This window comes from Trachypithecus francoisi, unplaced genomic scaffold (assembly GCF_009764315.1).
Source record: "Trachypithecus francoisi isolate TF-2019V2 unplaced genomic scaffold, Tfra_2.0 Lachesis_group3, whole genome shotgun sequence".
Classification (NCBI taxonomy): Eukaryota; Metazoa; Chordata; class Mammalia; order Primates; family Cercopithecidae; genus Trachypithecus; species Trachypithecus francoisi.
This window is the reverse complement of record NW_022681468.1, coordinates 25,999,497-26,023,951: the sequence shown is the minus strand read 5'-3', so window position 1 is coordinate 26,023,951 and position 24,455 is coordinate 25,999,497. Positions and strand designations below refer to the sequence as shown.

The following is a 24,455-nucleotide window of genomic DNA, read 5'->3' as shown; positions in this document are numbered from 1 at the left end:
TGTTGCTGTCTTGGGTAAAGGCTTCTGCAAGTCCCTTTTTTCCTGGCTGTATAGGCTACCTCTTGGAAGAAAGTCCTTGTCCTTTGAGACTCAGACGGCCCCAAGCTCCAGTATGCCATCCTGATGGCTGAGAAGGCAGCCACCTTGGCGTTCATGCTCACAGGGGCTCTGTTCATGGAGCAGCTGCTGTTTGAAAAATTTTGAAATGCAAGGTCCACAACTAGATGGAAGGCACTCTAGTCTTTGCAGAGAAAATATACCTGAATGTACATTGCACAATGCCTGGCACAAAGAAGGAAGAATATAAATGATAGTTTGACTCATCTCTGGAAGAACTTACAATTATGGGGAAAGATGGAATAAAAACATTTTTAAACTGCATGAACACATACCTATTTGTGCATTTCCTTTGATTTACACCCCCACATCCGGTCAGTGATCAGGTTCTATTGATTCTACTTTCCTGAAGCCTCTGTATCATCACCACCTTCCTCATTCCCTTGGTTTTGCCTCAGTTTAGAATCTCATCATTGAGCATCCACTTTAGTCCCTGCCAAAGTGGAACACAGCACCCTAGAGATGCACAAGATAATCTGTTAGGGGCGAGAGGAAATATTAGGGGTTCTATTTATACTTATTTTTAAATAAGAACAAATTAAGTTTTATTAATCTTTTATTTATAGATAGCCACTGTCCCTCAGGTGTCAGGTAGTGGGTGGAAGCCTCCTAGAGAAGAGTGAGTGATCCACAGTCCTGAGCACTGGGTACCTTCACTCTTTTACCTTTAACAATTTTATTTCACTTTCAGATTGAATGCACCCAGGTAAGTGCGTCTAAGGTCCTGTTCTCTTAACACATAGGCTCCGTCCATATAAGAGGTCAGAGTGATCTTGAAAATCTGCTGTGCTACTTGGCGGTTCACTGTTAATTCATAGCAAAGTACTTAAAAGCATTATGCATTTTTCTTTTTACAAGAAGACAAGTGGAGAAAAATGTATTAACCTTTTCTGTGATAAAGTCCATGTCAATAATTTTTTACCTGGAAGATATTTTTCAATAACATTTTTATATCAGCTTCTTCAAGATTAAGGTACTATTTCGCCAAGTAATAAGAAAAGTCATTGCTTTTTGAAAGAAATGTATGCTTTAGAGAAAGACTTTAGAAACAGGTATTTGGAAACATTCACATATTATATGATTTTCCTGATTAAAAAATGATCAATGCCATAAAAATTCTGTTTGGTTCAAATCAGAAATAGAATTTTAACCTGTTTTAAATCTTTCAAATTAAGTTTGTTATTAACTAAATTGTTTCTGTCTTCCTAAGTTCAAATGCTGTAGCCTTAACCTCTAGCATCTTAGTATGTGACTGTATTTGAAGATAGAGTCTGTAAAGAGGTAATTAAATGAAAATGAGGATGTTAGGTGAGCCCTAATCCAATCTGACAGGTGGCCTCATAAGACAAGGAGATTGGGATACACAGAGAGACACCAGGGATGGGCACTCACAGAGGAAAGGCCATGTGAGGCCACATCAAGAAGGTGGCCATCTGCAAGTCAGGGAGAGAGGCCTCAGGAGAAGCCAAACTTGCTGACATTTTGATCTTGGACTTGCAGCCTCTAGAACTGTAAGAAAATACATTTCTGTTGTTTAAACCAGCCAATCTGTGGTATTTTGTTACCATAGCTCTAGCAAAGTAATACAGAGTTGTAATAGGTTTAAAATCCATGTGTATAAAATGTGAAAATGAAGCACCTCCAGATCACTTTGCAAAAACAACTGATTGACATCAGAAAATATAAAATTTCATTAAAACATGTATTTAATTACTGGATTAGATTGAAAAATGAGAATCTTAGTTTAGTAAATGCAGTGAAGTCTGCTCTATTCTTGGTGAAATACCCGTCTTTGGTAATTTTTTCAACTAGGACAGCCATTTAAACCAAAATCAAAATAAGCTGAACCAAAAGCAGACTTTGAACAGCCACAGCCAAAAGGGTTAAAGATAATTTTCAAAACTAATGAAGTATATTTGATAACATTGCTTTTGCTTTTGTGAAACTTTTAAAAATATGTATTACTTCTCCTCATTGCATTATTTTAAAATGTATGTTTAGTGTGTTATGGTATATATAATATAGTATTACGAAAATACGTGTATAGGGTTCATGACTATTCGTATGTCAGTGGTACATACTCAGATATTTTTCACTTATTAATATGTGAGATTGAAAGAATTTGAAGACCAGTAGTGTAGACCAGAACCACTCGAAGTGAGTTCATTACAAGATAAGTAGCTGTTCACGATGTACAGCAAAGCACAACTTCTTTTTTGGAGAAAGTCTTGTCATGAAAATGAAGTCAACCAAACTCAAAAATGTGTTTAATTGAAGTAGCTGGCTTACATCCAGCATACGCTTCTTATCCTTGGATTGGTGAGAAGCTATTGGCCAATGGGCACCATACTTTGAGTAGCAGTAGTCTAGATGATTAGCATCTCCAAATCCGACTCCTGCCTTTATTTAGTCTTGGTTCCTCTCAAATCCACCCTCCCCAAACCTCTTTGGGTTCACATGCAAGTAGAATCTTAAACCCAATACTGGCCTCCCATTCCCCTTAGGACAGAGGTCTTGGTGTGGTATGCAAGGCATTGCCAAAATCTTCAGCTTTGTCTTTTACACTACTTTACGCCTCTGACCAATGGTCCATCCATATCGAACCTCTTAGCTCCCTTAATTCTCCAACCAACTTATACTGTTATGCTAAACTCTTACTCTTCCTACTGTCTGGAAAACCCTGCTACAATCTTATCTTTCTGATGAGCACCTGTTGGCATTTTAATTCTGCCCTAGAAGGCAGAATTGTATTTCTACAATTCTGGTTCATATTATAATGCCCAAAACACAGTATGAGCTTAATAAATATTTGTGAAATTAATATGGTACCCAAAAAATAATTAAAGCACTCTTCTGTAAACACTATAGCATTTAAAGAGCAATCATATTTTGAAGATATTTTAGTCTGTTGTCCTCAAGCGAATGTATCCATTTCTACTTCTTTGGAAGTGGTCAAACTATCTGCTTGTACTGCCTAGAGGTTGTTTTTTATATTTACGGCAAGATTTTCTACAAGACTCTCCCACTAAGTTAAGAGTATTTGTGCAACTGCCTGAAAATGCTTTCCCTGCCTCTTGGTGGCATTCCAGGTTGTGGAAAGTGACAAAGATGAGGAGTTATACCTGGAGTTGACTCCTAGCCCCATCACTTACTAACTGTAAGACCCAAGTCTTATGTTTCTCATCGTCAAAACAGGATAAAGTAAACTAATAAAGTTTAAATAAGATAATAAAGGAACTAAATATATCCTCAATAATGTTAGACATTATTATGATTATTTTCACTTCTTCCTGAACTTTGACACTTCATTATTCTGATCTGTTCTAACCTCTCTGATCACTCCTTCCCCATTTCTCTCCTTAGCTCACTGCATCATTCCTCAAAATGGGGTTACATCCTGGGTCCTGGCTCTTTTCTCCTCTGTATCTTCTCCTTTGGTTAAATCATCTGCTCACAAGTATCATGAGAATGTGAATGATTTCTAAGTTTGGGGTCTCATATCTTAGTTCCTATTTGGCCATTCACCCAGCTGGAATTCTCTCCTTGCTCCCCCTCATTCCTATCCATTCCCATCAATCTGGTTAAACTCTCCCTAGCTAACCTTTGAAAATGTACAATAAGCATTTACTGATGAGGACTTGCTAAGCTTGGGATTCTTCACTGGGTGCTGTCAATAGGGGAGGGTCACTACGATAAAGAACAGTGAGCGAAAAGCCTCATCGAGAAGGTGGCAATTCAGAAATTATCTGAAAGAAACAAAGGGGCAAACCTGGGGACAATTTGAAAAAAGCATTTTAGACAAGTGCAAAGACCCCCAGGTGAGAATATACCTGGCGCGTCTGAGGAATAGCAAGGAGGCCATTGCTGCTCAAACAGAGTGAAGTAAACAGGGATGAAAAAAGTAAAAGCTGTGATCAAAAAGATGATAGAGTTCAGGAGCAGCTTGCGGATGGTCTTAGAGGCCATCATCAGGTCTTTTGATTTGCTCTTTAGATAGAGGGAAAGCCATAGGAGCATTTTGAGCATAGGTGTGTCACAATGTGACTCAAAGTTTCACAGGAACATGCCGGCTGTTGTGTTGAAAATAAACTGTAGGGGACCAAGTATGGAAGCAAGAAGACAACTTAGGAATATGCCAAAATAATATAGGCATGAGATGAAAGTAGCTTGCACTAAGGCAGTAGCAGTGGAGATGATGAGAAATAATCTGATCCTTACTGTATTTTTTAAGGTAAAGCCAACAGGACATGCTGATGGATTGAATATGGTGGATGAGAGAAAGGAAGGAATCAAGGAGAACTGTAACGATTTTTGACTGAGCAGTTAGGAGAATGAGATCACCATTTCCTGAGATAGGGAAAGTTAGTTTGAGGTCCCATGATGCATGCAAGCAGACAGTGATATATGGGGGTTCAAAAGTCACAACAGAGGTCAGGGCTAGAGATATATTTGAGACTCTTTGGAATATAGCTAGTGATGAGGAGATACAGGTATAGAGGAAATCTCAAAAAATGAATAGAATTGAGACTTCTGAACTCTCCCCACCAATGTGATTTTCCCTGATCCTTTTTTAAACAACATTAAAATGACAGTACTTCTGAGAAAATATAAATATATTAAAAAGCATGTATTTTTAATGACAAAGAGTAGGAAAGGTGATCATATAAGTGATGAGTGTCTTCAAAAACCAAGAGAGAGCTGCATGCTAAGTACTTGCATGGGTGAAATTAATAAAATGCAAGTTAATTCAAATCACAAAATCTATGAAATATTTTATCAATTAAATCTTAAGTATTCTGCAAATGAGAATATAGGTGACATTGAAGCTGGTTGGTCTCATTCTGCACACTCAAGCACTACTTCTTACTCATCCCAGAGAAAGACTAGAATTTTCTTTTTGTTAAAATGTCATCACCAAGACTCAAGGAGAAAAGGCACAGTTGGAGTTAGAAGGCAGGTACTGTTCTGAAAACAGGATTATATGAAAATTTACATTCTAAAATGTAAGAACAACAACCTCTTATCCACTCAACTCATAGAATATTGGCATCAGAATGTATACCCTCCAAGTAAGAGATGAGAGTACTGAGGAAGCTGACAGGCCCAAGGAAAAGAAAAAAAAAAAAAAAAAAAAACCTACAAAAAGAATCACTGATAGTCTCCTAAAGTCACCATAGTAATGCCCACCAGCCAATAAGCTTCCACACATAGAGCTTCCCATAGGCCTCCCTTACAAACAAAAACAGACATCGAAGAACCAGCAGACCTTTGAGGAAATCCATTGACATGAAAAACGTCAATGTCTTATAGTTTTCGGTGTATAGAAATTTCACCTCCTTGGTTTAAATTTATTTCTATTTTTTGTTTTGTTTTGATGCCATTATAAATGGGATTGTTTTCTTTATTTCTTTTTCTGATAGCTTATTATTTGTTTATAGAAACACAACTGATTTTTGTAGGTTGACTTTGTATCCGGTAACTTTACTGAATTCATTTCTTAGTTCCAACAGTTTTTTGGTGGAGGCTTTAGGGTTTTCTGTATAAGATAATGTCATCTGCACTCAGAGACAGTTTTCCCTCTTTCTTTAGGATTTGGATGCCTTTTATTTGTATTGCCTAATTGTTCTAACTAGAACTTCCAGTACTATGTTGAATAGAAGTGGTGACATGAAAAACAAGGACTAGAATAAACAGAAAAAGGAACTTGGAAGGAACAGAGACAATGCAAGAACCAGAAGAAAACTTTCATAAAAGTTATGACAAATATCCTCAGAGAGACAATGTTTTACATGCACAAAATAATTCCTTATACAGGAATATTCAGAAAATAATAAAAGAGCTTTGAAAATTAAAAACATGAAAGCCAAAACCAAAAAAGTAAGCAGAAGTTGTTAAAGATAAAGGGAAAAACAGCACTCAGTAAAGATGGTAAAAAAAAAAAAAATGAAATAGAGGAAAGAAAAAATACAAAAATTACAAATTCAGGCCAGGAGGTCCACAACCCAGCTAACAAAAGTTTTAGGAAGAAAAAACAAAAACTAAAAAAGAAAACAGTGTAGCAGATTTCCCATTAATAAGGAAAATGTATTTTCAGAATAAAAAGACCCACAGAGAACCCATATGGCAGAAAAAAAAAGTGGGGAGGCATGAAGGTACATCATAACACATGAAATCGATGGGATAAAAATAATAAATTAAAGGTGTCTAGACAGAGAAATCATGTGACCTGTGCAGGCTGGAGAATCGGAATGTCATCAATTTTCTCAATGGTGACATTGAAGAAAACCATAGATAGAATACAGCTTTTGAATTCTGAAGGGAAAGTCATTTCCAAACTACCAATCAAGTATAATTGATAAAATAAAGACATTTTCTCACATGCAAAGTCTCAAAACCTTGATTTCCTATTCATCTTTTCTTGGAGCACAAACCAGGAAAGAGAAAAATGAGGACTTTGTTAAAACAGTGATCAACACAGGAAAGAAGCCAATAGAAATCCCAGGCTGACCACAAAGGTAGGTCCTAGGAGTCTTGAGAACATGACATCTACATCAGAGCTGAAGAATGAAAACTCCAAGAGGAAGGTCTTCTAGAAATAAAAGAGGGTTGGTTGGGCATGGTGGCTCATGCCTGTAATCATAACACTTTGGAAGATGGAGACAGGCGGATCACTTGAGGTTGGGAGTTTGAGACCAGCCTGGCCAACATGGTGAAACTCCGTCTCTACTAAAAATACAAAAATTAGCCAGGCATGTTGGCACATGACTGTAGTCCCAGCTACTTGCGAGGCTGAGATAGGAGAATTGCTTGAACCCAGGCGGCAGAGGCTGCAAGTGAGCCGAGTTAGCACCACTGCACTCCAACCTGCGTGACAGAGCAAGACTCCGTCCCCCCCCCAAAAAAAAAAAAAAAAGGGTTGATAGATTATTTGATGGAATTCATTGTGTGAAAAACTGATTTGAAACAGGTTTTCTTTTCTTTTCTTTCTTTTTTTTTTTTTTTGAGATGAAGTCTCTCTTTGTCACCCAGGCTGGAATACAATGCTGTGATCTCCGCTCACTGCAACCTCCACCTCCCAGGTTCAAGCAATTCTCCTGCCTCAGCCTCCCAAGTAGCTGGGATTACAGGCGCCCACCACAACACCTGGCTAATTCTTATATTTTTAGTAGAGACGGGGTTTCACCATGTTGGCCAGGCTGGTCTCAAACTCCCGGCCTCAGGTGATCCGCCTGCCTAGGCCTCCCAAAGTGCTGGGTTTACAGGCGTGAGCCTTGAGACATGTTTTAAAGAACACTGGAGCATGTAGAAAACTTAGCAAGAGGTTTGTTCAAACCAAGCCACACAAAAAAAGAGAGACAGATGGACATCTTATGAAAAAATTAAAAATAAAAATATAACAGTTACATGACAAAGGAAATGAAAGCACAATATACAAAGTTGCAATAACCAAAGTACTGAATATGAGTTTAACCAAATATGTCACAAAACTATGTCAGGAGAGTAGAGGAGTGTGTCAGGAGAGGAAATGTGTGGGGGTGAGGGATGATAAAGCCAAATCCTCATCTTCTATAGTAGAGAGTCAGTGGATAAAGTCTAAAACCAATAAATCAAGAAATACTTACACTTATGGAAGGAAATACCAGAAGTTAAAAGGGGTTACTTCTGGGACATCAGACACCAGACTGCAGGGAAGGGCTGCCTCTTGTATTATCAAGCTTCCAGTATAATTTGCTTTTTAAAAATAGGTCCATATATTATTTTAATAAAAGTTAGGCCACACATGGTGGCCACGCCTGTAATCCCAACACTTTGGGAGGCTGAGGCAGGTGGATCACCTGAGGTCAGGAGTTCAAGACCAGCCTGGCCAACATGGTGAAACCCTGTCTCTAATGAAAAATACAAAAATTAGCTGGGAGCAGTGGCAGGTACCTGTAATCCCAGCTGCTCGGGAGGCTGAGGCACGAGAATCGCTTGAACCCAGGAGGGGGAGGTTGCAGTGAGCCAAGATTGCACCATTGCGCTGTAGCCTGGGAGACAGAGCAAGACTCTGTCTGAGAAAAAAAAAATTAACACTTAAAAAGAAACAAAGCATAGGAAGAGAAGACAATGGAGATGTCAGCATGTGAGAGGTCAACAGGAGAAAAGTAAGAAATGAACAAAGAAGAGTCCAGTCTCATTCCTGAACTTCCAAGTGTAATTGTTGTCTGAAAATGAATTTGTTAACTAATCATGCAAGGACGTGTGACATCTCTTTAATTCTTGTCTTCATCTTTTGTCAAAATCTCCATTATTTTTTCCCACATATCTTCTTTCCATAATTAGACTTTAAGATTCCAGAGGAAATAAGCAGTGTCTTATACTTTTTATAACCTTCCTGCCTCAAAACAGAAGACAGAAAGTGGTCAATAAATATTGGATGCATTGTAGCTAAATATCAAATAGCCATGATTTCATTGTCATTTGTTGTAAAAGCCAAACTTGGAAAAATCTTAAACTCCATCTAAAGAAAAGAGAATCAGATGCCATATATATTTCTGCCTCATAAAGGTTTTTGAGGGAGAATACAGTCATGTCTAATGGTCAACAAAAATAAAACCAAACTTACCCACTCAATCAGCGTTTTTCAAGGTCACTTCTCAAAAGATAATCTAATTTAAAACAGGTTCAATATCCAGAGTCAGAAGATCTATTATCCAATATTTGCTGTTTTTCAAAAAGACTTTTAAATTTAGTTTGGAAGTATAATAATGTTTTTTGATTGATTTTTAATCAAGATATGCAATCTCATTTTCCATTTTTATACTTTCCATTTTTGATTACCTTGTTTTCTTTTTATCTTATTTTGAAAGAGAATCTCTTGGTGTTTTTAATCTCTAAGAAAAGAACACACTGAAATGCAATGCCTTTCACAATAATCAGAGTTCTCTAAATTCTAAATTACGTAACCCACTTTAGTATAGCATTTAGCATATTGTTGAGTAAGTACCTCCTAAGAAGAGGAAATCTCTGTAATAATATCCTTGAGTTTGCATTACAGGTATCAACATAAATAAACTTCAAAAATAAACTTTTCTTGTTTTTAGCTGATCAAATTAATTCAAGGGTCATGGCACTGTCATATTTCTTGTTTTTTTTTTTTCTTTTTCTTTCTTTTTTTTAAAACTCTTCATGATCTTTACAAGATAATACTATTAGGTGGCTGAAAATTTGTGGCAGAGTCCTTTCCTGCATGCCTAAGAACACAGGTGAATACATGATTTTCTAGGATGATCCCGAGCAAACATATTTTAAATACAATATGTATTTGCATACAATAGCATATACAGTTTTTTAAGTGTACAGGTTGATGCGTTTTGACAAAGCTGTATTACTCTAGCCTGGTTAAGACCGGGAACATTTTCATCATCCAGAAAGTTCCCTCATGCCTCACTCTACCTCCCATAGACATGCTATGTTTCTAATATAAAAATTTAGTAGTAATTGACAGGTAACAGGATAGATGTATATCTCTATTACATGACTTTACGTATACTTTATAGGAAACACTGCTATGCTGCTTTCCATAAGGGTTGTCTCATTTTCTTTTCTCACCAGCAAGGTATGAGCATTTTATACTGGCCAGTGCTTTTAATTGTCATTTTTTTAAATTCTAGCCATTCTAGTGGGTCTCTCATTGTGGTTTTAATTCATGTTTTCCTTACTATTAATGATGTTGAGCATCTTTTCAGGCACTTGTCAGCTATTTGTATATTTTCTTTTACCCAGTTTCTGTTCAAATGTTTCGCCCATTTTTATTGGATTTTTGTCTTTTTATTATTCAATTGTGTTCCAGAATAAAATTTTTGACCTAAATAAAATCAGTTTTGGTCCTGACCACCAGCTCTCTGCCAGCCCTAGTGCAAATGGTCCACTTACTCACTTATTCCACAGGTATTTCACTAAGCATCTATTGAGGTCCAGTAGTTATAAGGATAAGACACAGCCTCTCCTTTGAAAAGGTTACAGTCAAATTTAGGAGAAATGTGAATAAGTAACTGTAACATAAGTTTAATGTAAAAGGAGCCAGAGGAGATATTTAGAGACTGAACGCGCCATTTCTAGTTAGGGTGATCAGCGAAAGCTTTATTAAAGGAGATAGTATTTGAGATGGGCTTCAGGTAAGGGGCAGAATTGCAACAGTGATAGAGTTATGAGAGAAAACAAAGCCACGTCTATAGGAAAATATGGGATGTGTTCAGAGGGAAAAAAATAACATAATTCAGGCGAAAGGATAGTGTTGGAATGGTGTTTTGAAATCGTATTATGGACAACCTAATCTGACTCAGCAGGTAAGGATGGTCCCTGTGGAAGTAGTAGTAATAGTTGCATAACAGATTAAAGTTTGTGGCCCTCAACTCACCTCAGCCCTGACTATATTATTCCTGGATACCTCTGTCACAGCCACTGAGTTGGGACTGCTAATCTGCACTTCCCGGCGATTTGACAGGGACTGGATCTCCCTCTGAGGGGAGGGAAATTGAGCCCCAAATACTTCATCAGCCTGGAGCTCCTTGACTTTCTTTCTGTGCTCACCAAGTGAAGCTCTTGGCGCAGCTCCCTTGGAGAAGGGAACCTCCCTCAGACGCAAACCCAGGGGAGGCTTGCACGCTAGGCTGCCCTGCTCACTGACTGTGAAATGAGTTGCAAACACAAGACAAACTGACATCTTGTACTACCTAGCTTGGGCACCAAGCCAGACCCATGTCAAAGGAGCTGAGTTGTTGGGGGAGCAACTGAAGTAGGTCATCCCTCCTAAGTCACACGCCCACATCTCCAGAGGCACAGCAAAGGGGCTGTGAGGAAAATCATGAAAGAATTTGAAGAGAGAGAGCAGGCAATGATCTTTCCAAAATGGTGTGCATGCTGACTTCTTGACAAGAACAGGGAATGATCTGCTTCAGCCCTAGGAATTTTCACATTGACAACTCAGGATGCTCGGTTTCACCAAAATCCTAATCTATTGATCAGTAGCATCTCCTACTGCCATAGCGACTATTATGAGAAAAAAGAATTAATACATTAAATCACAGCAATCTGTATTGGCAATGTTTCTTTCATAACTATTGGAGAAATTATTTGCAGAGCTGTCCCCAACTAGTGGGCTGCCTGCTGGTGGGAGAGGGATAAAGCAGTTAGTGCAAAGATCCTCAAAATCATACAAACCTTTGTACTTCTTCAACTGACTAACAGTGCAACTACCATCATCCCCGAAAGATTTTTACTTTACGTAAAAGTCCTCCAAAACACCGGCAGCCACTGTCTAGAACAATGGCCTCAAATGGTCATGCATTTTATATCAGGGGATTCAGTCTGAGTAAATGTTTCCTATCTATGCCAGGCCCAAAAGTAAACTAGCGTAGCTTTTCTTCTCTAAAAATAATTCATAAATTCATAAAATATTTCTTTAGCATGGTTTTGCTAAACTTAGTTACTTGCTAAAGTAACTTTGCTAAAGTTACTTATTTAAGTAATGGCTTTTTACCTTAATAAAAACTGGTAGAACATAGAAGAATTTTTGCTGAGAATGAATCCTAGGAAAACAACACTGCCAAAATGTTCTACCCCAGCCACACTGAATAGGATACATGGCATGTTCCCACCTTAGGGGTTGGGCACTAGTTGTTTTCTCTGCCAGAGAACCCTCTCCCCAGATATGCATAGCTGGTTCCTTTGCCTGATACATGTCTTTGCTTAAGGCGAAGTTTCTCATTGAGGTCTTCCCTGAATGCCCTATTTAAGTTTGCAAGCTGCCCACCACTCTTCATCCCACTCCCCTGTTTTATTTTTGCCCATGATGCTTATTACCATCTGACATTCTAGATATTTGCCTACAGTGGTACCCCTTCATCCATGGAGGATATGCTCCAAGACCCATAGGGATGACTGAAACAGAGGATAGTCCCTAACCCTATATACACCATTTTTTTCCTCCAACACTGCTCCTGTCCTAACTTTAGTTATTTCAATATCCACATGGATTATCTTTCCTATACCTTGACTTCTGAGCTCCACTCCCGCAACAAGCCTGCCCTCCACTGTACTTCCAGGCTTCACTAGACCTGTCATGACCAATGACTACAAAGCCTCCATAACCTTAATCTTAAACATCCTGCTCTCTTTCTCTTTCCTTAGAATACATTAATCCTTCAATTTCTTGGTTCTGCCAGGATCTACAGTCTGTTACTAACATTTCACTGTCTCTCACCTCCCTCATATCCTCGCTCTTTCCTTATGCAGCTTAAATGCCATGTTCCATCATTAAAAACACTGACTTGTATACGCAGCCAACTAACTACCTTGCCTCTCTGTCTCATCAGCCTCTTCTGACCAAGTCCAACCCTGATTAGGTCTAACCACCCACCTGCTGCAGGCCTGGGCTTTTGCAGCTGAACCTGGCAAGTAGTTTCACCTTAAATCACTCACCCCAAGCAGGCTCTACCTGCTGCACAGCAATCACATCCCACTTCCCCATTCCCTCTCCCACTCTGTTGGATGACCATGTCCTATGGTCTCCCCTCTCTTCAGTTCTCTAGGCCTCTCCCTCATTCTCATGTCCACTTGATCACCTTGATTTCCATTTCACTGAGCATAAAATCAATCCAAAGAAAACTCCTCATGTCCCACTACCACATCTACCCATCTTCCTGCATCTACACCCACATCCTTTCTCCTCTTTTCTGTATTTTAAGTCACTTTTTAAGGCTGGCCCCTTCACTGGGGCCCTAGATCCCATCCCCTCTCAAAAACTCAAGGGCATTGCTTCAGCAATCCTCTCCCTTCTTTCCTAATCATCTGTATTTCCCTCCCTACTAAATTATCTCCCATCAGTGTGTAAACATGCTGTAGCTTCTTCCATCTTAAAACAATATTTCATGAATATGGATTAAAAGACACCTAAGAGGCATCAATTGAATATCTTTTCTGTATCTATTTGGATCTGACTTAAACAAGGTAAGAACTACCTTGCCTTTCTTGGAAAACTGATTGAATATTACATGGCCTTAAAGAGTTGTTGTTTTAGATTTTATTTATTTTAAAAAGATTACTTAATTTTTAGGAAAATACTGAAATATTTATAATTTTAAAAACCCCTTCCTTCATATCTACTTCCACCTACTGCCCTATTTTTCTGTGCCTTTTTGCAGCAACTATCCCAGTTTCTGTTATGCTTACTCCAATCAGGTTTTCACTTCCCACCATGCCACTAAAACTCTCTTTACAAGGTCAACAGTGACTTCCACAGTTGCTAAATCAAATGGCCAATTAGTACTTATTTCAGAAGCATTTGACTCAGTTGCTGACTCCATCTTCCTTGGAATGTATTCTTCTTTTGGCTTCCAAGGCACTACTCTCTCTTGGTTTTTATCCATACCTCTGATTGTTCCTTCCTACTCTGTTTTTCTAGCTCTTCCTCTTCTTCCTGATCTCTTAATGATGGAGTGCCCCAGGGCTCCATCTTTGATATTCTTTTTATCTATATCTTTATTCACTTCCTTGGTGATCTTATCCACTTGCATGGCTTTACCTAAAGCCTATGATACCCAAATAGAAATCTCCAGTCCAGACAATTCTCCCCAATTCCATGCTCATAAAACACTGCTTGCCTGCCGTCACCATCTGGATGTCCAATAGGCATCTCAAACTTGACATGCCCAAAAGTGAACTTCTGATCATTCTCTCCAAACCTACCTCACCTGCAGCCTTCCCCATCTCAGGAAATGGTAACTTCATTCTCCCAGCTGCAGACTAGAAATCTTGGAGTCATTCTCAACTCTTCTCTTTCTCACATACCCCATATCCAATCCATCAGAAAGTCCCAATGGCTCTACTTTTCAAATATCTACAAACTCCCACCATTTTCAGTGTCTCCACTGCTACCACCCTGGTCCAAAGCACCATCCTCTCTATTTTTGGTCTCCCTGTTTCCACCCCTTGCTCACTTTGGTTATTTTCAAAGCAGCAGCATGATCCTTTTTACATAAGTCAGATTATACCATTCCTCTGCAGCCTTTTGATCTCACTTCCATGAAAATGCAATGTTCTTTTGACAGCCTACAACGTCACTGGCCTCCTCGCTTCCTCAAACATACCAGGTGCACTCCTCACAGTCTTTACACTGCCGGTTCCTTGGCTTGCAATGCTTTTGCCCCAGATATCAGCTTGGCTGTCTCCCTCACCGCCTTCAGACATTTCCTCAACTATCTCCTCAGTGAGGACTTCCCTGACACTGTCCCCTCATCTCTCATTGTGACCCACTCCTGGTCTCTGCCTTTTCTCTTCCCTGTTTTCCTTTTCCCCATAGTGCTTATCATTGTCATCTAACATACTATGTATCCTCACTTTTTGAGAAAAAGTTACCTTTCTCTCCACTAGAAAGTAAGCATGAGGAGAGCAGGAATTTCTGCCTGTTTAGTTTACTGCTATAGCCCTAGCTTCTAGAACTATCCTTGAGACCCAGACAGCAATCAATACATTCTGTACTTGCTAAATAAATGCATATTGCATTTCTAAATTATTTAAACATATTAATAGACAAGCTGACTGTCTTGAATGTATACCTTTAAACCTTTAACTTATTTTTCAATTCAGTATTAATAAATTAATTACATTGTATTTTAAACAGTAAATTAATCTTTCTGCTCTTAGATGCATTTCATCTACCAATTTACAGATGTAACTGCACATTTATAATGGAGCAGCTTCCACATATTGACCTTTGGGAAAACCTACTTTCATGGCAAGCAAACAGAAAAGCCACTTGCAATTGCTGTTGGAACACTGGCAAGCCAATTAGCGCTTCTTTAACTTGCAATTGAGTTCATCATAAGTTAATCTTAAATAATAATCAATGACAAAATATCTCTCAAAAAATAAAAATAGTTCCAATGTTTGGGGATACTAGAGTACATAATCGCTTTTGAGGTGCAATTTGCTCTTCCTATGACATTAAACATAGTTAGCTCTTTTTTTTCCCTGGTGTCATTAAAATCTCATGATATTCTTCTCTGTATATAGCACTGCAGGACTCACTCTCTCCAAATTCAGGTCTTGTTACTTTCATTAGACACTTAACTCAAGATTATTCCCACGACCTAGGCAATTAGACTTCAAACCATCTGCCAGACTCAGCTCAGCTGCATTCTGATTTGCAAGTAAATGCTTGCTAGAGACAGATTCTCATGGTGTTCAATGCCCATTGCCTGATGAGTTCTTTGAAGAGAGTGCCAGAGCCAACAAAACAGAGGGAAGCCCTCCAGCTTGTAGGTTTCTATCCATATGGCTACATCCATAAGTGATTTCAGACCCCTTCAGCACCCATAACAACTCTTTATATTCTTCTTACTCAGAAAAAAAAAAAATACTACATGTTGACAGGTTTATTTTAGGAAAGAAGGTACACTATTTAAAAATCCTGGGCGGGGCGCGGTGGCTCATGCCTGTAATCCCAGCACTTTGGGAGGCCGAGGCGGGCGAATCACGAGGTCAGGAAATCGAGACCATGCTGGCTAACACGGTGAAACCCTGTCTCTACTAAAAATACAAAAAAATTAGCCAGGCGTGGTGGTGGGTGCCTGTAGTCCCAGCTACTCTGGAGGCTGAGGCAGGAGAATGGCATGAACCCGGGAGGTGGAGCTTGCAGTGAGCCAAGATCGTGCCACTGCACTCCAGCCTGGGCGACAGAGCGAGACTCCATCTCAAAAAAATTAATTAATTAATTAATTAATAATAAATAATAAAAATCTGGATTTGAAGTAATCAAATAAAACTTTGGGTGAGTAGGAAAAAATACAGCCTCAAATAACTTAAAATGATTCCTGACTTGTTGAGTTTGAGGATCTCTTCAGACTGAGATTTATTCTCCAAAACTCCAGAATTGGGAGACTATCAAATGTGGCTCAGTACTCAACAAGTATTTGTTCCAAGCTCTTGCACAGTTCTGTGTGCTAAATATAAGTGGTGATTAAAAGTTAAAATGAAGCATTAAACCTAAGATTTTATTTTCTCTCCCTCCTGAGATCCCCTTAAAAAGATGAGAAAGGAATTTTTCCTATTTATACATCCACAAGAATTTTTACTATGCATACATTCACAGAAGACAGGTGAGAGCCCATCCACGGCCTGAAGAGCTACAGAATTCAGAATGAAGAAAAACAGAAGAGAAGGAAGGCGAAACTCACAGTACTCAAAGGGAGCATAGTCAGAGACTGCTGTCATGCCCCGTAAAATCTCTGGGAGGAATGGGACTTAGAGGTGATGGGTACGGCATGTGGTAAGAGTAAGACATGGGACTGAAAACAGAAGGGTTAACTGAAAGTTTATATCTAGAAACATGAATCCTCTACTCTATTTATGCGGAATTCTAACAGCTAAGTACCTCTCCACTAAGCTGAAGAAGTTGAGAAATCCTAAAACAAAAAAGACATTCACATTCTGGCACTTTAGGGTCTACCAGCATAATGGCCAACTCCCTACACAATTACCCTAAAGCAAAGTCTGCCAACAGAAAAGCATCCTCTTAAATATGAAGTATGCAACCAGAGATCACCAGTCAATGAATGCTCCTAACACGGAAGATCAAAACCAAGATACACAAATGCGGGAAAGTAAGCCTGGAGAAATCAAAGACACCACAGAAATGAGAAAGGACCAATAATTAAGGACCCGAGATAAATCTGAGAACACATTTCGTCCCTATTACTATAACAATCATGATAATAATAATAAATATATAATAATAATAACAGCTAATATTTATTGAGAAGACACTAAGAGCTACTGTTCAACAAACTCAAGATAAGGAAACTGCAGCACGCAAAGTTTAAGTGACTGAAAGTAAGCGCAGAAGCCAGGATTTAAGTCCAGATAGTGTGAATTTAAAACCCATGGTCCTAAACAAAGGGATATGCTTCCTCAAATATGCTGTTTTTATTTTATTTTATTTTATTTTTTATTCTTTTTTATTTTATTTTTATTTTTAGAAGGAGTTTCACTCTTGTTGCCCAGGCTGGAGTGTAATGGTGCGATCTCAGCTCACTGCGACCTCCACCTCCTGGGTTCAAGTGATTTTCTCCTGCCTCAGCCTCCCAAGTAGCTGGGATTACAGGCATGTGCCACCATGCCTGGCTAATTTAGAATTTTTAGTAGATACCGGATTTCTCCATGTTGGTCAGGCTGGTCTCGAACTCCCGACCTCGGGTGATCTGCCCACCTCGGCCTCCCAAAGTGCTGGTATTACAGACGTGAGCCACCACGCCCGACCAAATACGCTGTTTTTAAAAGGAACAGAACATAAGAGAGTTCTCTTAAAAATCTATTCAGGTATTTGACAAGTACGTATTTAGAGTCTTCTATTGGCTAAACACCAGTCTAGGTACCAAAAATATGGCAATAAACAGAGCAGGCAGTATTCCAGCTCTCATGAAGCTAAAATTAAAAATTTAACAGAAGAGATGGAAGATGCACTCAAGGAATTTTACCAGGCAATTTAATAAAAGTAATAGGAGAAAATTCCAACAAAAGATGGAGATATGTCTGAGGGACCAGGAGGTGACTTTTCCTCTTATTAAGAATTCCAGAGACAAAACAGATAAAATGAGAATACGTTATCCCAGAAACAATACAAGAAAATTTCCCAGAGGTGAAGAACAAAGGTCTTCAGATTGAAGGGGCCTCTCTTTCCCCAGTGCCCATTATAATACATGGAAAAAGATTCCTATCAAGGTACACCTTCATGAAATGTCACACCAGGGATAAAGAGAAGGTCTGAGAAGCTTCCAGAAGTAATAACAAGTCAAAAGACTCAGAAAATATCTCCCTCACACGGCCTAAGAAATTACTTGAAAATGTGCTCTAGGAGAGAAAAATCAAGAAAAAAGATGACACAAGATTCAGAAAGAGACTCCCATTGGGGAGGGGGGAAATAGTCTCCTAGGAAACTTGAACTTCAATCTGTAGATATTAGAGGAGGCATGGATTTGAAGCTGGAAAGCAATATGGTAAGATCTGTCTTAGAAAGGGCATTCTTTCCTAAGTCTTTCCTAATGTCCTTTAGAAAAAACATTCTTTCCTGAGTTCCTAAGATCGGAATAGCAAAAGATTTCTGAGACCAGTCATGAAGTTTTTGCAAAACTCAGGTGAAATATAGTTCAGACCTAAACTAAGGTGGTAGCAATGAGAACCATGAAACTGTAGATGTGCAAACAGCTGGGCTGACATCTGATCATGGGGTGGGGGTGTTCTAGCACAATTTCATGTTGTTGTAAATATTCATAGCATGAATGTAGGGCAAGGGCAAGAGAGACTCCACAAGGACACAGAAGCTTCAAACCCTGGAAAATGGTAGATGGAAGACAAGAAATAAAGAAACTCCAGTAGGCTTCAAGGCAAGAATCATTCTATTTGAGATATTTTGAGTGGACAGGCAGTGCTAGATCCATAGGAAGGTATAAAGGATCTCCTACCTTTCTGTCTGATAGCAACCAGACTGTCTGATTAAAACTGCAGATCACTGCAAGGGTGGTTAAATCAAAAAAGAAAAAAGGCAGTTGTTCCCCCTGCTTGACTCTGTAAGTGCAGAGATAGTGTGGGTGGAGTGCACAGGAGCACTTAAGGTGCAGCATGCCTAATGGATACTTAGAACTATGACAAGTGAGGATTAAGATGTCTTCAAGTATAATAGATTCTAATTTTGCCTGTAAGTGGCCTTAGAACTCTGAGATGAGGTTACAGAGGTAGTCCGGTGCTAGATCTGCAAGAGCTTAAAGGGCGTGGCAGGAAGCACGGATGTTATTCATGGTACATTGAGAAGTCACTGTAGGCCTTTAGGCAGGAAAGTGACATTACTCACTTCATATGTTATGATTACTCTGGCTACTATGTGACGAATGGATTGAAAAAGAATAAAACTGGACAGGAAAGATATTGCAGTAAGACATAATGTTAGCTTAGACTAGAAAGCTTACACTGGAGATGCAAATATATGGATTTGAGATTCCTTTGGAGTTCAGAATCATAGGTGTTTTGCAAGATTAAAGGTGGATGGGACAATGGTCTTGAGGAAATCCAACATGTTGTAGTGATTCCAAGATTACTAATTTGAGCAATCAAGTGGATGAGAGTGTCAATTACCATGTTGGGGGGAAATAGAGGAGGAGCAGGTTCAGCTGAGGGCAAGGGATGAAAAGCTAAGTTTTGAAAGCACCTATTAAGTTGGAGATGCCTGTGAGGCATCCAGGTGGAGATATCAAATAAGCAATTGGATCTACAAGTTGAGGTCTGGACTGGAGCTGTATTTGCCAACTTCATTGCTTTTGGCTTGAGCTCAGATAAACTTCAAATTGGGACAAGGGGGAAATTAACAATTACTGAGGACCTACCATATGCCAAGCACCCATTGTGTGATAAATGTTTTTGTCATAAGGTTTATCCACATTTCCCCACATGTACTTTCTCCTTGCCTGACTAAGCACCCTCCTAGTTCAGCCTGAGTGGGACCTAACTTAGAGGCCACCTGGGATACATCATTACACATACTCAGACAAGCTTTGGAATCAAATCTTCCCTCCCAGTTTCCTAATGAGTCCGTGGAGAGTTACTGCACCTGGATCTGTGTTCAAGGACTCCAAAGACCTGAAAGTGAAGGCTACTTCCTGGGACACTGAAGCTGAGTTCTCTAGACCCAAATGATGGTTATGACGCCACCCTTGGTTCACTGTATCTCTTGGGACACAAAGAGATATTTCTTTGTCTGAATTTTAGTATCTGCCTGCTTCATAAAAATGCTTTGAGAATTGAAACCAGCTTCTGAATCACTTGGAGAGCATCTTAAGTAATACAGATTCCCAGGCTCCACAAACAGAAATTATAATTCATTTGGTCTGGGACATGCCTCAATCTGTATTACAAATGATTCTGATGCTGGTCCAGAGTGATCCCTGGACTAGAAATGCTGATTTGCAGAGTGATAAACTGCGAATTTTTCCCCAGATTATCTGCCTCAATGCTGTCTCCATCACTTAGATCATTAGGGCAGTTTTACAAGAAGGCATCGAATTCTTTGACACTCTTCCCATTAAGAGGTGGACTGTATGTTCTCTGCCCTTGAATTTAATAGTTCTCTTAGAATCTGGCTGATGTAATGTGGGAAGGTCAAGTCACCTGGAGTAGCCACAGCAACAGTCTCAGCTGATCTCAGTCTTTGAATCACCTCAGCCCTGGCACCAGACATGCCAGTGAAGGAAATTGCAGATAATCCCAACCCCCAGGCATTGAGTCTTCCCAGACTCCAGATCTTCCCAGCTGATGCCCCAGACATCACAGAACAGAGACAACCTGTCCCCACCATTCCCTGTTCAAATTCATGATCCATAAAACCTATGCTCATAATAAAAAGATTGTTGATTTATGCCGCTTCGTTTTGGGGTGTTTTGTCATGCAGTAACTGAAATAATTACTAACATGTTTTCTCAAGAAATATATATTAAAATGCAAGCACATTACTTGGATCAACTCTTTCAGATGAACACACACAATCAGTGTATCTAGCAGACAACAAAGCAGGGAAATGAGCCATGAGATGCTCTGACATGAAAGCATCACTGGGAAGAGCAACCTAAGATGCTTCCAGAAAGCTGGAATTGAAAGATGGCCACACCTTGAAGACAGCATGGCTAAAAGAGAAAGACATGCCTCAAAAAGGACAGATGAGGCAGGAGAGCAAACCCAGCTTCATTTGCTTCACAACTGTGCTTAAGTCTGGTTCAAAAGTTCCTCCACTCTCTCACTAACCGCAAAGGTGTTAATTTATGTCAGTTTATAAATGTCTAATGTTAAAAATCACCTGGGGATAATACAGAAACAAGCGCCAAGGGTATTTGTTGTTGTTGTTGTTGTTGTTGTTGTTTTGAGACAGAGTCTCACTTTGTCACCCAGGCTGGAGTACAATGGCATGGTCTCAGCTCACTGCAACTTCCGCCTTCTGGGTTGAAGCGATTCTCCTGCCTAAGCTTCCTGAGTAGCTGGGACTACAGGCATGTGCCACCATACCTGGCTAACTTTTGTATTTTTGGTAGAGATGGGGTTTCACTATGTTGGCCATGCTGGTCTCGAACTCCTGACCTCGTGATTCGCCCGCCTCGGACTCCTAAAGTGCTGGGATTACAGGCGTGAGCTACCGCACCCGGCCGCGCCAAGGGTAATTCTTACCACCAGGCAAATTTGGGAAATGCTAGATTATATATACTTTTTAATTAAATACAAAACAAAATAGCAACCGCACCAACCCTTTCCTCACAAGAGTGATAGCCCTGTGGTGAGAATGCGGTTAATACATGAGCTTCATGTTCTGACGGCCTTGAACCTTGAGAATGTAAATCCCAGCTAAGTCCAATTACAATGATGTGGGGGAAGAAATTGAAAATAATGGAATTCACTCGCTAATCGGATACTATTAATTATATTAAATATTTTAAATGGAATTATCTTCTATGAGGAATATTTTAATTGACAAAATATAAAATAGGAGGGATATTAGGTTAAACATTCATGGATTTATTCAAGCTATTAATGGTGCCAATAAAAATGATGGCGCAAGACATGGAACCTGGACTCTTTGGGATTCAGAAAAGAGCAGAGAATGCCACACTAATGCCATGAATTCATTCTACTTTAGTGACTAACACTAATGTCTACACTGTTCCCAGCCTGACCGCCACCCCCCACCCCATTGTTCTCGGAAGTGATTTGAATCTGATTTCACATTGTTAATATCAACATTTGAGTTTTCTTTCCAAGAATTGATTTACAGTCTTCTAAAGACACTGGAGGGGTGGGGGCAGGGAATTGTTGTCAGTCATGAATTTCCAGTGTAACTGGTTATGACTCTGAGGTCTGCATCATTATCAGATTTTCATGGTACTGATGTTGATTCATATCAGTGATCAGTTTATCAGTCCCCAAACTCTAGTCCCCACAGCGGCTGATAGCAAGGTAGGCCCCTTTGTCTCTGTTCTACTTTATTTCTCTTGCCTCTTGAGACCCTTTCATAGTCACATGGTGGCATGTTGCAGAGTAAAATTGACATCTCCCTCTGATTCCAAGACTTTGTGTGTATTGTGATGGATAGAATAAAATGACCGTAGAAATAGCATTTGTACTGATGGATACTGGAATTCCAAGGAGTTCCTGTAACACAGACTTAGAAGCCTAATATCCATCTCTCCTTAGACGAGGAGCTTAGCTTATGTACTCAGTAGAAGAAAGGAGCATGTCATCTCCCCATTTACCTCAGGCCTGTTTGACTTTCTGGCCAAGGCTGAGAAGGCCCTGGCTGCTCACTACCTCTCTGCATTTTTCTGTTCTCTACCTCCCAGGGACGTGTCTCATACCAGTGTTACTGCCCTTCCATCCAAAGGCCTGGAGCACCTGAAGGAACTGATAGCAAGAAACACCTGGACTCTTAAGAAACTTCCACTTTCCTTGAGTTTCCTTCACCTCACACGGGCTGACCTTTCTTACCCAAGCCACTGCTGTGCTTTTAAGAATCAGAAGAAAATCAGAGGGTAAGTGGCAGGGACCTGGCAAAAGTGACAAAAGACCTTGGTGGAAGTAGAATTCATTTCTTGGTTTTGGGGAAGACGCTTCCTGGTTTGAAAACCAGGTGGAGATGATATTGGAAGCATCCATATAAAACAGGAGATCCATGGGACACAGTGACCCTGCGGACCAAAAGTGGGTGCAGCTGAGAAATAAGGCAAATGTTGCTGGATAGCTGTAGGGCAGAAGAGGTGACAGATAGCACGGGAGAGAGAAACACAACCAGATCTCACAGAATCTTGTCGAGGTTATGCAGACATGATTTCCGGTTTCCAGGTACAATTCATAATTAGATACTGCAACACATATTAGACCCCAGACACCACAACCATGAGAACAGACTTATAAATAACACAAACAGTTGGGTTACCTGATCGGTTTGGGCCTTGCAAATGTCATAACTCACTGGTTACATGCCTGCAGGCTTTGGAGTCAGCTGGGTTTATACCGCAGCTCTGCCATTTTCCAAGTTGTGTTATCCCAGCCTCGTTACTTAACCACTCTGAATCTTTGGGAATGGAGATCGTAATGCTATCATTCATAGGAGTTTTGAGAAGATTAAATGAGAAACTGAATGGAAAACACCAGAATGGAATGGCCTGGAATATTGTAAGATCTTCATTAATATTAACTGTGATATATAGTATGTGCACATCAGGCTGCTTATGAGCCTGTGAAGGAGGGATGGCCTTCATTTTCTCTTCAGGCTTTCTCTGATTCTTTTACTTTTTCACTTTTACTTTGCATTATTTCCCCTGTTGTGTCTTCTATGATCTGTCCTCCTAATCCACCTTCATTATCTCTATTCAGTCCTCCTCAGCTTCTACGTATTTACTGATTGACTTACTACACACATAATTGCAGTCAGGAAAATATCAGATCAGGTGTGAGGGCAGAAGCTAAAACAGTCATACAAAGAAGGCCAATCTGGCAGCCGGGCACAATGTCTCACGCCTGAAATCCCAGCACTTTGGGAGGCTGAAGCGGCCAGATCACCTGAGGTCAGGAGTTAGAGACCAGCCTGGCCAACATGGTGAAACCCCCGTCTCTACTAAAAATACAAAAAACAAAATTAGCCGGATGTGGTGGCAGGTGCCTGTAATCCCAGTTACTGGGGAGGCTAAGGCAGAAAAATCGCTTGAATACAGTAGGTGGAGGTTGCAGTGAGCCGAGATCATGCCAGTGCACTCCAGCCTGGGCGACAAAGCAAGATTCTGAGATTCCGTCACACACACACACACACGCGCACACACACACAGAAGGCCAACATGGGCATCATAACTGCAAAAAGCCAGGAGTGGGGTAGAGGATGGTGATAGTGGACTCTACACTGATGCCATGGGACACTGAGAAGGACTGGACAAGGGCTGGGTGGGAGGCTTAAGTGGACCTCAGGGACAGGGTCTAGATTTCTCCTTAGCCTCCAAACAGTTGAAAACATCAAGTCCATTAGACATTTTAACCAGAACCCAAGAGATCAATCAAAATCTGCTCAACAGCTGAGGCAAGTTAAAGAATCCCTTTTGTTGTAAGTCTGGTGAGCAAGGAAAAAACTAAATCTTATTTCCACAAGCATGCGTGTATGGTAGTGTCCATTCGTTCATTTGTTAAACACATATTTACTGAGCACCTTCTACGTGCCTGGCTGTTGTGAATAGAACAGACAAGAATTCCCTCTCGTATTTTACTTACTGTCTAGTGGAGGA

The 24,455-nt window shown here is 39.9% G+C and overlaps 1 protein-coding gene across 2 annotated transcripts in view; it reads left to right on the top strand.

Moving 5' to 3' along the window:
- Positions 1 to 24,455, top strand: part of TSHR (thyroid stimulating hormone receptor) — a 171,947-nt gene that overhangs the window by 142,724 nt on the left and 4,768 nt on the right. The window contains exon 9 of one of the 2 annotated variants that reach the window (XM_033187246.1): positions 22,527 to 22,715. In XM_033187246.1, the coding sequence (XP_033043137.1) occupies positions 22,527 to 22,715 (189 nt within the window). Of the gene's footprint in view, positions 1 to 54; positions 386 to 22,526; positions 22,716 to 24,455 lie in introns of those variants that run through there. The other variant, XM_033187247.1, reaches the window with a different exon arrangement.